The sequence below is a fragment of the Durio zibethinus genome, chromosome 16, assembly GCF_047325235.1.
Source record: "Durio zibethinus cultivar Kanyao isolate XHJ-2024 chromosome 16, ASM4732523v1, whole genome shotgun sequence".
NCBI classification, from domain to species: Eukaryota; Viridiplantae; Streptophyta; class Magnoliopsida; order Malvales; family Malvaceae; genus Durio; species Durio zibethinus.
Window position 1 is genome coordinate 6,468,517 of NC_143177.1, and position 15,203 is coordinate 6,483,719.

Below are 15,203 nucleotides of genomic sequence, written 5' to 3' on the forward strand. Positions count from 1 at the left end.
CACCCAGATGATATTTAAGCTTAGTTTAGCTGGTACCTAGATGATATTAAACTCAGTTTAACTGACACAGTTGAGATTTTAAGCCTAGTTTGTTGGCACTTTAAGCCTAGTTTAATTGGCAAATTAATCACAGTTAAGTTAGCACCTAGATTAAACTAAGTCCAGTCAAGTTGGCACCCAGATTTCTAAGATCTCCAGGCAAAAAATTTTAAACTTTTAAAGTTTCAATGCCTCTGATTGGAAGAACATTCAAAGATGTTGAGATTTGTATGACCTCTAGGCATAATCCTTAAGACCTTTGGGTATAATATTTAAGACTTCCGGGTATAACTTGTAAAACTTTTGGGTAAATCTTTCAGACCTTTAGACATAATTAGTAAGACCTCTGGGCAAAACATTTTAAATTTTTAAAGTTTCAATGCCTCTTATTGAAAGAGTATTCAAAGATGTTGAAATTTATAAAAGCTCTGAACATAATCCTTAAATATCTCTTGTTCAATTTTTATATTTAATTTACATATTCTTATTTGAGCTAGTTTAAGCATTAAATTGAATTGAATTTGTTCGAACTTGTTTTGGATTAGTCATTTCTTATTTTGTTTTATTATTATTAATATTATTATTTAAAATTAATCAAATTAATTGAAATTTTAATTAAAAATTAATTAATTAAAACTAAATTACAAAACAAAGGGGTAGAAAAGTAGAAAACAATAAAAATCAATGTCTGGCAATTCAAGCCATGAGAGGCTAAAATTTTTAGGCTTTATATAGTGCACCACCTACTAACTTACACACCGCTCAACCACTACCTTACATAATACCCAGCCACCACCCTATACCACCTTATAATTTTTGTCATTTATGAAAATTTGCAAATAAAATTCACAAACACCAAGACTAAAAAAAAAAGAGCCCTAGTCACATTTCTCCAACAAAAGAACCCAATAATACTAGCCTAGCACCTACCCAAAACCAAAGTCACAATCCCTCCCTGTACCCTTAACCCATTAACACTTAAGCACCATCACCAATCCCGACTTCACCCTCATCTGTACCCTGACTGATGGAGGACCCCTAGAGTACCAACACCCAAAAAATCTAGAAAACAAAACCTAGTCCTTGCCTAAGCACATGCCCAAACACCCCACTCTCTGAACCATCAAACTCAATCACCCTTATCAGCCCCAAATCGTGCCATACCTAACTCGACACTAGTACCAAGACCCTTTAAATAGCCCTAGCTTTAGTCCTCAGCCAAGGCCTAAGCTTTAACTTTTTCTAGAAAAAACAAAGCCTTATAACCTAACAACATCAGCCCCAACCGACCACTCAATCACCATTCTATTCTCATAGCCTCCAAACCCAGCTCTAACCCATTCTAGTACCAAAGTCCCAAAATGCACACATATAAAACCCTATTTAGCCTTCTAGCCACAACTCTCACTGACTAATTGCCGCCCGTACAAACACCACCCACAAGCTTTGCATAACCTCCATACATTGCCCTATTAACCAATAGAACTACCTAAAGAAAATACCCAAAAACCCACCAAAAACAACCCTATCGTGCCAACTAACCAAAAAAACCAATAAAAAAATCCAAAAAAAAAATTCATGGTCCTCTCATTAAGAAGGAACCACCATAACCAAAGCCATCTTACAAACAAAAAAAAATAGAAAAATATCATTTTCATTTTCTTTAAAAAATAAAAAATAATTTCATTTAAAAAAAAAAGAGAAAGAGAAGAATGAAAAGATCCGTCAGAGCCAGGTTCAGTGTCTAAAAGGATAAGGCAAATACAGTTGAGAAAAAGAGAAAAAGAGAAAGAGAAAAAAAAATGACGAGGAAAAAAAAAAGAAGGAGGGAAAAAAGGAAAGAATGAAGGAAGGAAGGAAAAACAAAAGAAGATAAATGGATGTTGACCAATAGTAGAGAAGTAATGGATTGGTGCCGGAGAATGGAGTATATGACAGTTGAAAAGTGAGAGAACTCTAACTTTTTTGGGGGAAAATTAGGGTTAAAATGCTTTTTCTTTTTAAATAGCTTTTATAAAAGAGAAAAAAAACTTAGTGGGTTAGACCCGAACCGAAAGGCCAACCTAACTCGCAATCTATACTGACCTCCATCCTAACTCGCTCAGTGCGTGGCTCGTGACCTAGGTCAAACTCATACTTTGTTTGAATTTGATCCATACTCGTTGGACTAGCCCTATCTCAGCCCCGCACAGATTAGACCCAGACTTCAACCCATTTGTTTTGGGCCCTTTCATTGAAGTGGGTTTTAGACCCAACTTGTGGTAAATTTCTTTTAATTTAATTTAATTACTTGTTTATTTTGCATTCATTTTTTGTATAAGTATTTATTTATTTATTAATTGTTGGTAATCAAAATATATATATTATTTTCATTTTAAAAAATTATTATATATATTAAATGATTAAGATTATAATTTGACCTTATAAAATTATATTTATAAAAACAACAAGATTAAAATTGAATGAAAATCTTTCGAAAATAAGACTCCAAGAAATCTGAGTAGTGATTCTCGAGAATTTTTTAAGTGAGAAAAAGTATTAAAATATTTAGAAATTCTTCTTAATACAAAGATTTTTTATTTCTTCCTTTAATTTGAATAATTTTAAAATATATAAATAAAATATAAACTATTTATAAAAATATAATTTTTTAATAAAAAAATTCGTTTATGAATAGATGCTTCACGGTATAACCTGCAGGGTAAAATAATAATAATAATAATCGTAAAAATTAATAAATAATGAAAAATTTCGATGATAGGAGTCCGAGAGGTCTAAGTAGTGATTCCCAAAAAATTTCTATATGTAAAAAAAATTCTAAAAATTGCCATGAAATTAGAATATTTAGAAATTCTTTTCAATACAAATTCTTTTTATTTTTCCTTAATTTAATTTTTCTTTAAGAAATAAAAATATAAAATATTTATACGAATATGCAATTTTTAGAAAATAAATTTTTTTATAGATAATTATGTTATAACTTTTAAATATTAATAATCATTAAAAATAATAATAATAAAATTTTTGGGGATGAGATCATAAAGAAATTTGAGTAGTGATTCTTTAAAAATTTTTAAATAAAAAATTTTATCTAAAATGCTGCAAATGTATTAATGTATTTATAATTAATTTCGATAAAGATTTCTTATCTTTTTTAATAAATAGAATAAGAAACGAATTTTTAAAAAAATATTATTTGGATTAAATTATAAATATCTTATTTTACAATATGCTTATAAATATGAATATTAAAGATAAGTACGAATCACCGATGATAAAATTCTCGAAAAATCCAAATAGTAATTTTTAATAAGTCCTTAGATGAAAAAATTCCTCTTAATATGATCAGAGTATTGAAATATTTTTAAGGATTATTCAATATATAAGATTTTTATTTATTTTTCAAACAAACAATTAAAAATAAAAATATGTTTTACTATAACGAAGAAAGTTAAGAAAATTAAATTTTAAATATCAAAATTAAGACCTTTTGTCCAAATTAAAAGATAATAAATAATTAATTGAGATTATTTTTTAACGGATATTGTAAGAGTGTTAATTATTTTTCACACGTAATTAATTTTTGAATTTAAACTGTTTCGTAAATCAAAAAAATTATTTTTTTAATAAATTTTAAAATTTTATTAAAAAGATAAATTTTAATAGATAACTAATCAAATTTAGTTAAAAAAATTAATGATGATTTTTTTTTTGTTTTTAAATTACGACGATAAAGTAAACAGAATATTGTTTATTTTCATTTTGAAAAACGGTTCAGGAAAAAAAAAAAAAAGAAAAACTTTTTTGTTTATTGTTGCGGACATGTGAATTTTTTGAGAGGGACGGTGTGGGCTGGTTTGAAGATTATGATTAGGGACGGCTCATCGCTGGATATGTACAAGCACCGCAAAAGCATCGCTGGGGTGGCCTTGGGGCTTGGACCCCGTCATTTGTAGCTGTGTTGGCGACTTCAGTTGAGGACTAGTTTAATATTATTATTGCGAGAAAAAAAAAAGTTATAATTAAAAAAAGTATTATGAATAATTGAAATATAAAATAATATATAAAATAATAAAATATTAAAAATATAATATCATAAAATAATTTTTTTATCCACACATTTTGACATTTTTTCTCTACAAAAGCATATTTTGAGTTTTTTTTTTTTTTTATCTGAGTTAAAAAATTAAGCTTTTAAATTGAAATGTCAAAATTTTTTTATTATTTAACATTACATTTGAGTCAAAAATAACTTTTAAACATAAAAATTATTTCAACAATAATGCTAAACGACCAATAAGACTATAAAAGTCTATTTGTTCTTGAATCTATCTACACAAACAGTTGGGTTGAGCTTCATGTTACTATTCTTCTGCTTTTGTCTAATTCATAATTTAACCTTCTGTATCTTTTTAATCAAAGGTATATTGGTGGTTAAAATATCAAAAAGCCTCTAGATTATTCTTTTTTTAAAAAATAAGCTTTTAAATTTTTATTATACGTAAATAAAATGTTATTTTTTTTGTATTTAAATAAGTTTTTATCTCGAATAAAAGATCAATTTATATTAAAAGTTTATTTAAGTATAAATTAAATGTTAAAGATTTATTTAAATACAAATTAAAAGTTAAGAATTTATTTGGATATAAATTAAAGGGTAGGAACTTATTTAAATATAATAAAAAATATAAGAATTTATCTAAATAAAGTGATAAAATTCATGAGATTTTTTTGTTATTTTACCCTATATTGACTTTAAGGTGCAAACGCTTTTATTTAGATGTAATAAAAGCATAAAAATTAGAGGTAATAACATTTTGAATCGAATAAAATATAATTTGATTTTTTTGATAATATATAAAATTATAAATTTTTTAAATTTGAATCTGAATCAAAATTTTATATTATTCAATTTGAATTAAATTCTAATAATTCTATTTGATTTAGTTCATTAGTTTTTTAAATTTAATTTTTTTTGTATATATTATTTTAATATAATTTTAATAGATATTGAAATAAATTCAAGTATAAAATAATTATTCTTGTTTTATAAAATTTTTTAAAATATATAAAAATTAATAAAAACATATAATTCGATTATATTTTTTTTCGGTTTTTCATTTTATGATCTAAAACTTGATTCGAATTCAATATATATATTTAATATCTAAATTTACTTTAAATCGAATAAGAAAAAATTTGATTTGAATCGAATTGAACATTATTATTTTAAATCAATTTTTTTATTTTTTTTAGTTTTTTTCCCATTTCTAATACGAATTTATTTGAGTAAAGTAATAAAGTTTTAAAACTTTTTTTTTATTATTTTAACCTATTTTGATTTTAACTTCTAAATATTTTTATTTAGACGAAATATAAATATAAAAATTTGTCTAAATAAAGTGATATAATTGGAGGACTTTTGAAGTGAAGTGTGAATTTGGTTGTATGGCCGGCTTTTCGCTGTTTTCTTTGGACCACACAGTTTTCGGTGTGTGAAATTTCGTGGCCAATTTTGTGGTGCTTTCAGTCTTATGTATAATGTACATGAGCGACATTAATATCCTACTATTGTTTTGCGTAGATAAATGAGATGACATTTGTTTGTGTTTAATTCAATGGCACATGTTTTAATTGTGAAATTTTAATTGAATTAAGTTAAATGAATTATAATATATAGATTATATGATTTATAATGAATTAAATTTATAGATATTATTCATTCATATTTTTAATTTTTATTTTAAATTATATAAATTTAATTATTTATAAATTTAATATTCATGATTTCATGTATTTATGAATTTAATTAATTGTGAATAAATGTTTTTCATGTTTAGTGTCATCTAAATTTATATCTAAAATTGAGAAATATAAATAATTATGAATCAAATTTAAATTGAGAGAATCTAATTTTTAGCCATTCATTCATTTATGGTATTTATGAACTTAATTAATTGTGGATGGATGTAGTTAATGATTAATATGACTTAAGTTTAACATATCTATTGAATAATATAAATACCTATAAATCAAATTCATATTGTTAGTTATATTTTAGTTTATTTTTTATTTTTTATTTTTTCATGTTTGAATATGTTGTGAAAGTATAAGTCCTTAGTTCGTATAGTTCGTATATATCATTAGAAATTAAGTTTCAATTTTTTAGGTTACACATTAAAGGAGTTTCGATTGAAATTACGTATTATTTTGTAAATATTTATTATTAATTTTTATTAAATAAAATTATGATCTGAGCGAAGTTGGATAAGTTTTTCTTCTTGAATCTATTTTTAACTTTCTTTTTTATATTTTTATTCTGTTTTGTTATTACAACCTCGAAACGATTGTGCCACGATCACAAGGATATTCTCGGGTGCCACAGATTTTTGTATCTGCCTTCCAATCTGATTAAATAGCTATCGTTTGGAGCACTTATTACACTTCCATATCTTTTCCCCTTGCTTCCTGCAGAAGTGCTTCTTAATGCCAGTCAAGTCATCTAGGGCCCGGATCGTGATGCACAAAATTTGGCTCAGGACATATATAAACCCTTTTCTTATCCTGTGTATTTGTTCTTTGCTTTAGCTTCCAAGGCAAGTTATGTCCTCTCCTATGGAGCTGAAGGTTCTGATCTCTTTGAAATCCTTTATGACATACACATACTTTACATATGTTTACCTGTTGTTAGCCATTAGAGTACTTGGAGATAGTGCTACAACCTCCGTATCAGGATCTGAAAATTTGCCAAAAGGGGAAAGTTGGTGACTTGCAATCTAGCTACATTTTTCTGATTACTATTCCTGAAAGAATCTGAATCAACCTTCTTGCATCTTACTTAAACATAAATTATTGTCATAACCTTTTGCACCTATATAAAGGGATTCGACAGATATGAGAAAAGGATGCCAAAGAATTTTTTAAGCTTCCACCAACAAAATGTTAGCTAATAGTAAGAGCCAATTGGATTGAAAAGAAGACGGTCTTGACTCTTGACTGGCATTCATTGAGCGAATTCTGTTTTATGTAAAAAAAAAAAAAAAAATTGTAACTAGAGAGATTCATAACAGACAGTAGAAAATATTGACAAATACGAAAGCATATATACACTTTCCAGCACTGCCAACAGTCACTGAACCTGTTGGTAGAGTGGTGGACTTCTAATTTCATTGACCAAATTCAAATCATGGCAGCCTCAAATGCCAAAAGAAATACTTTCCAGCACTTTTCTCATGCATTTATGCTCCGTGGCTTATGTTTTCACGTAAAAAATGATCCAACATATTTTACAACAATTTGTTTGAACAAGGGATAAGGTAGGTGTGTTTGCCTGGATTCCCCGGCAGATTTCTTTTCTTCTTTGAACTTTTGGTGCTAGGAGTTGAACCGTCAGCACCATGTTCAACAGAATTGGGACTTTCATTAGAGGACAGTGAGATGACAGTGCTTTAAAGCTGTTTATCTTCAAAATCCTGAACAAAGTTTGACATGTTTAGCAGGCCTTGATACTGATCAATGTTGAGAGGCAGTTGACAACTTGACATTATATGATCAGATAAGGTGGGAGACTTGACTAGCAAACAAAAAGAAGAAGCAATTCCATACCAACCACGAGCGAAGGCCATGGTCCATGCATTGAAAATTAAATTGGAATTAGAATTTTTTGATAGCATCATCTGTGTATCAAACAATATTTGTTAAGATCATCCACCAATAAAATAGACATTGTGAGTTGGGCCTATTTGTCCTGTTTGTGACGCGGTAAGATGAACTTCTTGCAAACGCGCAATGGTTTCATTAGATTATCTGAAGCATTAATAGCTATTGTCTGCATTTTAACCAGACTGTGAGGTCATGGAATTGCACTTTTAATGCTGATAGATCTTCAAAAGCTGTTTGCCGTTTTTGATTTGACATTAAGAATTAGTTGAGCTGGTAACTAATGTGATCAAAAGAATTACAGACAAATTAAAAAGGACAATGTAGAGGATGCCAAAGGAGAGATACGTAAGAAGAGAAAAGTTTTGCCTTCAGTTAAAATTATTTATGATGTTATGTGTGCCTTACCTACTTCCACGATCCACCCGGGATACCCACCACTAGTTGGCCTGCATTTTTGTGTTTGTCATACTTGATTATTGCTTTGCCTGAACATTTGAGTGAGCTGGACTTATTTTTCAGTGTCTTGCCCCCAAAATAATTTGTTAATTGCTTGATAATATCTTTAACCAAATTCCCAGTGTCTGTTTTTGTTGTTTTATGCCTGAAAAGAGGAAACCATGATCACAACATGAAACATATAACGTATTGTTCAAACTTCCAAGTCTTTGCGCTGAGTGTAAGTTAGTTCTTATTCAAATTTCTAAGTTAATTTTTATGCTGTTGTGACGAGTTTCAAATTGTGGACTCCCTTGTCAAGTAGCTCTACCAACGAAATCGTTTTCTGCTACGTCAAGTCATGTATTTAAACCTTTCTGTAACCATTCTATGGAGAGATCCATATCTTATTTCAACTCATGGCTTGTAGAATCCCATCTTAGAGTAGTGATAATGGTACCACCAGACATCCAGACCAAAGGCCAGAGCATCTTAAATTTGTCATTCATCATTGAAAAAATTTTCACTAAAAACAGCCTTACAACGTGTTATGTAATGTGCGGTAACTGTTTGCAGGAGTGAACCTTAATCTTGTAGAAGTTTTATTTGTCTTATTTATGTTATTCACATAACATTTGATTCTGGACACTTGGACAACTAGATACCATAAATTTTAGGATAATATCATAGTGTATATGCTGATGTAAAAAATTGAGAAGAATGAATAGAAAATAGATTGAAAGAAGGCTGCCCTTCATCTCTATGTTCTATTTTTGCTGCTGTGATATCAGAACTGCATTTACTTCATGAATCGTTCATTTCAAGTATTTAACCCGCCAGCACAATGAGTATTTTTTATTGCATATTACTTTGTCACCTTGTGACGTAAATCACGCTTAGAAGCCTAGATTCCAGTGGCGTTCTAACTTCTGAATCTTGAATGTTAAAACGATTTGTTTTATCCAAATTGTTGCAATTATTGCCAATACTATGACATTTCTGGTGTCGTGAATTCCACATGTCTTAAGTAAGCAGGCTACTAATTAAGCTATGCAAGTGGAAGAAAGCTCAGTTGAAATCTTCAGCTGCAAACCTCAGCAGTTGCTCTCCTGCTCTCCTAACAGTTTCAACTTTACCTTATACCTAGAAATTGCATTTCATTTTTGTTTTTTGTTTTTTGTTGCTTTTTTTTGCAAAATGAGATAATTTCATTCATGGAAAAAATAAGGACAAAATCCCTCATAAGAAGGAGAATAAACATTTCTTTGGAAGGCAAGATAATTTTGTTAATAGGAATTAAGCAGATATACATTTTTATTGCGAAAGCTATCAGACTATATATATATATATATATATATATATATATATATATATATATCTGATTTCTTTTTCTTTGTTTGCTAAAAACTAGGTCTCACCTAAGTCATCAAGGCTCACTTTACATATACATCAAGTCCTTTCTTTTCATATCTCGTATGTCATTCCTACCCTTAGAAGTCTAGAGTGTGGTATCACCATTACTTTGTCTCCTTGCCTGAAGTTTTTCCTCAGAAAACTATAAACATAGTCCACAATTATCTTCTTTATGCAGGATGAGTTTGGTTTTGCCACCACTTCAGCTTCTCCCAGTAGGTAAATAACTCCTTCGTCCATTGCTTTCTGCACAAACTGCATCTCCTCTTCAGCTCCCAGGATTGGTGCAGAGATGATTCGGCTGGACGAGTTTGTTGATTTGGCCGCATTGAATGACTGGATGGACGCTGAGGAAACGCGAGGTGGGTTGAGCTGGTTTAGTGATTCCTCAACAAAAATGGCGGATTTACTCGCTACTTTTTCTTTTCCTTGATTTACTACAAGAGTGGTGCTCTGGAGGTTCTCAGGAGCAGTCGCCAGTTCGGTGGCGCCTCCTTCAGCAATGAAGTATTCGTGGCGAATGAATTCCTTCAAGTTCTCAACTAATTGACGCTCAAACTCCTCAGTAGTTCCCATTACATCCTGATACCCGTATCTTACAACACAGCGGAACATTCGATATTCTCTTGGTTCCACCTGTCTGAAGAGAAAACGCTCCTCCAATGCTATTTTGCTAATCGGAAGTTTCTTAATTGAGACAAACACCAGAACTGAATGGATGGAAGGTATGCTAGAAATGAAATGAGGAAATATAGGCGGTATGCCTTGAACGAGCTCCGTGTACAAAAGACCCATTCCCGGCGACCGGTTTATACTTGGATCTTCCACCAGTTGTTTAAGGTATTCATTAGAAACCTTATTCTTGAGCTCAAAATCGTATTTTCTTTGGTGGACATAGTGCCATATTCCCATAATTATCATTAGGGCAAGGGAGAAGGCCAGCGGAAGATAGCCTCCTTGAACAAATTTAAACAAAACTGATGAGAGATATATACCTTCTACGGCGCCAAAGAATACAAAGAAGAGGGCAATCCACAGTATGTTTGTCTTCCATACGACAAGCATGATAAGAGTAACCATACATGTTGTGATCATCATTACCGCTACCACAGCAATTCCTATAAACCCAAGAGAAATGAAGTGTTATCCTTAAAGTTTCACATTTGGAATTTAAAGAGAAGACAGACTATTTGAATTGTGTTTTCATCCTGAGGATTCATTGTTCTATGTGTTGGTGAATTTTGATTTAGTTGGTTGTCATTAGACCTGGATTAAAATAATAAGACCCTGATTATCCTGAGTAGTACTTTCGAGTTGTGAGCTTACCATATGCATTGCCAATCTTTTCTGTGGTTTTGAAGGCAGCAGTGACAATAACACAGGCAATCATGAGCATGTAGTTGATGTCTGGTATATAAACCTGACCCTCATACTTAACGGAGGTGTGAACTACCTTAACTCTTGGAAAACACCCTAGAGATAACGACTGAGAGATGATTGAAAATGCTCCAGATATCATAGCCTGGCTAGCAATAATAGCAGCGGCAACAGCTACCACAAATGTTGGCCAGTACAAAGGACCTACCTCGACATAAAATACCATTAGTAACAAATTTTGTTTTGAAAAGCTTCTTTTAATTGAAGATTTTTACCTGGAATGGATTTGTAGAAAGTGTCCCCAACGTCATTAGGGTATTTGGTGAGGTAGGCTGCTTGGCCACTATATGCAATGAGTAAGGAAGGCAAGACAATGACGGAGAAACTCATCTGCAGTTCCATGCATAAACAATTTGTTGAAGAACCAAAAAAAAAAAAAAAATCAAGAGTTTCCAATTAAGCTTTCCTACTTTGGGCCGATATAGTCTTGCGGAGTCGAAGAGAAGAAAATGTAAATAAAATTTGCCAAAGAAATGAGACTAATTTTCACTGGTTTTATAATTTATTTAGTAAACTTACTTGAATTGCTCGAATATTGAAGTGACCCAGATCAGCAAACATAGCTTCCGACCCTATTTTAAATGTCCATACAGTACTTTAGACAAAAAGGAACATAAAGAGATGATCGAAAAGTAAAAGCTGACACTCACCTGTAATGCAAAGAATTACTCCACCAAGTGACACCCATCCCTTCTTGCCACGTCTTTTGAAGTAATCCACTATATATACAGGATTAAACGCACGTAATACACCCCAACCATATGTGAAGAGGTTGTACAAGCCGATGCCACTGAGGAAGGCAAACCACAGGCAGATAATTGGGGCAAATGAATACCCCACTTTATCAGTTCCAAACCGCTGAGCACAGAAAAGTATGATCAGAATTGCCACGGAAATTCCCACCACAGCGTCTGAAAATTCGGTAAGAAATTAGCTCAAAAATGGTTGCAGAAATAGATTTGTAGTCTTCTGATGAAGGTGAGGATATTCTACCTTTTCCCAAGGATGTTATGCCACTAACTGCAGAAAGAACTGTCAAAAAAATGAATTCAACTAGTGAGAAGAAAAAGGAATAATTTGATCTGATCGTCTTAAGGAATTAACATTAGATATGTAGGGAATACCTGAGATGCATGGAGTCAAAACCCCATCTCCCATAACCATTGAAGTCCCTAGTATAGTGACCATGAAAAGAACAAGTTTGGCACGTTTACTGTTCTCTATCTTTCCTCTTATTTTGTATGCCCGCTTTAACTGGCTGGATGGAGTGTCCAACCGGTAGTTAGACAGCTCTCTATCCTCCGGCTGTTGATTTGGAATTAAGCTCGCTTTTACATGTCGGCATAACAACGAATAGAGCGCAAATGTTCCACCTGGAAATCATTGCCCATTTATTTCGTAAGATGAATAAACGGCAAGGTTGTATTTTTCTCATCTACCCATTTTAAAATTGTGTAAATTAATGAATTGGTTAAGTGCTTTGTTTTCGATTCAAACAATAATCCGATGAATGGTTATTTGTTCATATTCTAATTTTAATATTCCATAAATATTCAATATATTAAACATTTCATAAAAATATGTACCGGACTCCAAAGTAATTTATATCAAGGTAAAAAATTAAAGGTTCAGATCTTGCAAATAAATTTTGATTCAGTCCAGTCTGATCCTTTTCATTCGGGTGTTTGACCCATCCAACATGGATGATAAAAAGAAATCATTGATTCTTGATTCAATCTATTCAATCAATCCGATGTATTAATATTTCATTAAATTGAGCTATAGTCTTAGTTGAAATTCTAAAAGCCTACATGTCTTTTTAGAGAAGAGAACTCTCATGTGCCAACAGCCAACTATAATTAAAAAGAGAGAGAGAGAGAGAGAGAGAGGGAACTCTCATGTATAATTGTATATACTTATGTTAAGATTTAAGGTAATTTAAACATGCAAGATAGAGTTAACCAAGTAGGTAGGGATGAAAACTAGTTGCTTATAATTACCTTCACCATTGTCATTAGCTCTCAAAACGATGAATGCATACTTCACAAAAGGAATGAGAACTATGGTGTAGATGATGAGGGACAGAACCCCAAAAAGGTTTTCTTGGTCGCCAATGCCATCAGGGAAAGTGCTGGAATATACATATAGTGGGGAAGTTCCAATATCTCCGTACACCACTCCAATGCTCTGGAATGCTAAATTCAGCGTCGTCACCCAATTTACCTGTACAAAATTACAAGCCGCATTTACAGTTGCACAAGTGTTCAGGAAAATAAAGAAAAAGATTAATTAAAAAAAAAAAGGGAAACTTTTAGGCGGAGAATAGAGTGTAGAGAGAAGGACCTTAGGCTTGGTGGAAGAGAAAGGAAGTCTACCAGCCTCCAAATTGAGAGAATCCACATGGCGCAGCTTGGCCCATGAGAACTTTCGATCTTTCAGTCGGGTTTTATCACCTTCTACTGTCATCTCTATCTCCTCAACTTTCTCGACTTTGTCTGCCATGCCTGCTTCACGCTCTTCCTTTATGGTGATGAGAAATATGAATTGGAGGTATTACTCCTCGGCATTGTCACTTTATATGCACTCGCGTCAACGCCCCGGGTTCAGAAGAGAAAAAGTTATACGTCAGCCAGTAGTATTCAATCTCTATACTCTGATTGTACGCGTATGACCCTGTTTTGGTGCCACGTACCTCTTTGATTTCTCTTTTAAACAGAATCTCGTGAACTTTATGTGGAGATTTAATTTAAAATTATTTGGTAATAGATGAAATTTGACATGAAATTTCTGTTATCTTCATTTCAATAAAATTCAACCAAAAAGCAAAACTTGGAAATGAGTAGGAGGAGCTTTACTAAACTTTACTAATTAAAGCTTTTTGTTTTTATTTTGAATTTCAAAATTTATAATTTTGTAATAAAATATATTTAATATAATAGTAAATAATAATTTTTGATATTTTAAGCAAAATAATAACCTGTGTTTTAACATAGAGAATTAGCGTATGCAATGCTATTTAGTTTTGTAAACAATAGAAAATAGAAAAGAATGAAAGATCTTTTCTTTAATAGCATAAATTCATAACACAAAAAATGGGGAAAATTGAACCTTAAATTGTTAGAAAATCATGACTTGCTTTATCACGAGCATATTGATGATGACTTTTCACTTGCATTTTCATTGTACTCTTCCTTTACAAGTTTGGTAAAATTTAAGATGAAACCTTCAAAGCATTAAAAAAATTGACTTTGAAGCACGCTTTTAATGCCACTTTTCTTAAATTTTATTTTATTTTTATCAATTATGGTATGCAAAAATGATATAATCGAAATGTCTGTAAAATACAATGAAGTCGTATTTAATTTCACCTTACACTTTTAAAATCAAACTACTAAACATCTTTTCATGAAAACGAAAACATCAACTTTTGAACATTAATTTCTATAAAATTATGTCAAAACAACTGTACTTTATTTGTGAAAGAAATGGAAAAAAGAAATAGAGCTTATGAATTATCAATTTTTGAATATGTCCAAATAAACACTTTCAATCTCTATTTATAGATATTAAATTTTAAAATTGTAACTTTTTTATTGTATTGTTTCGATCAAAAACTACTTCTTTTAATTAGAAAAACATTTTTCTAAATAACTAAAGTTATGTTAGTTCATTTAGATGATCACTCTTTTCATTTCATTAGAAATTATTTTCTATGTGTTTAGAAAATTATAATTTTTCACTAAAGCAATGGACTGTTTCAATAAGGCAATTTACTATTGCTTTGTATTTTTAATCTAGAATACTCCATAAAACATACCAGTTGGCTATTTGCTTAGAGTAGTAAATTTCTCTCGATTTCTTTTATGATTAAGTTTTACTTAATCAAACAATTTTTATATTTTAAAAATATTTTTAACATAAATTTAGACCCTTGATTTTTCATTAAAAGGGAAATATATTATCATTTGATTATTTAGATGGTAGTGCTAAATTAGATGGTTTTAACTGCTTCTAAATAGCACTAATTCCCTTTTTTGCACATGCCCAAGAATTTTCAAACATAGATAAAGATGCTAATATATTTTGTGAAAAAATGAAAATAGTTTATTATTGCATAATATTAGTTTGGCCCCTAAATTAAAAGCCTTGACACTAGATCACATTGGATGTCATATTCGACAAAATTTTGATAAAATTTTTTAAGTGAAATTTGTGAA

General features: G+C 30.7%; 1 protein-coding gene across 1 annotated transcript; it reads right to left on the reverse strand.

The window, feature by feature from the left end:
* Window positions 1–9,426: 9,426 nt before the first annotated feature.
* Window positions 9,427–13,561, reverse strand: HAK5 (high affinity K+ transporter 5). The gene is made up of 9 exons (XM_022893183.2): window positions 13,330–13,561; window positions 12,987–13,209; window positions 12,111–12,359; window positions 11,980–12,018; window positions 11,637–11,897; window positions 11,506–11,558; window positions 11,202–11,316; window positions 10,876–11,130; window positions 9,427–10,667 (listed from the first exon to the last, which is right to left on the reverse strand). Exons 1-9 carry the CDS (start codon window positions 13,486–13,488, stop codon window positions 9,601–9,603), a joined length of 2,421 nt encoding a protein of 806 aa, XP_022748918.2. The 5' UTR covers window positions 13,489–13,561; the 3' UTR covers window positions 9,427–9,600.
* Between the last annotated feature and the right edge of the window lie 1,642 nt (window positions 13,562–15,203).

What these genes read in the sequence shown, in the direction of transcription:
- HAK5 (XM_022893183.2), bottom strand. Translation starts at nt 13,488, where the DNA reads ATGGCAGACAAAGTCGAGAAAGTTGAGGAGATAGAGATGACAGTAGAA. An exon ending in TCTCTTCCACCAAGCCTAAG is followed by an intron (nt 13,210 to 13,329) that starts GTCCTTCTCTCT and finishes AATTTTGTACAG; the next exon opens with GTAAATTGGGTGACGACGCT. An exon ending in AGCTAATGACAATGGTGAAG is followed by an intron (nt 12,360 to 12,986) that starts GTAATTATAAGC and finishes AATGATTTCCAG; the next exon opens with GTGGAACATTTGCGCTCTAT.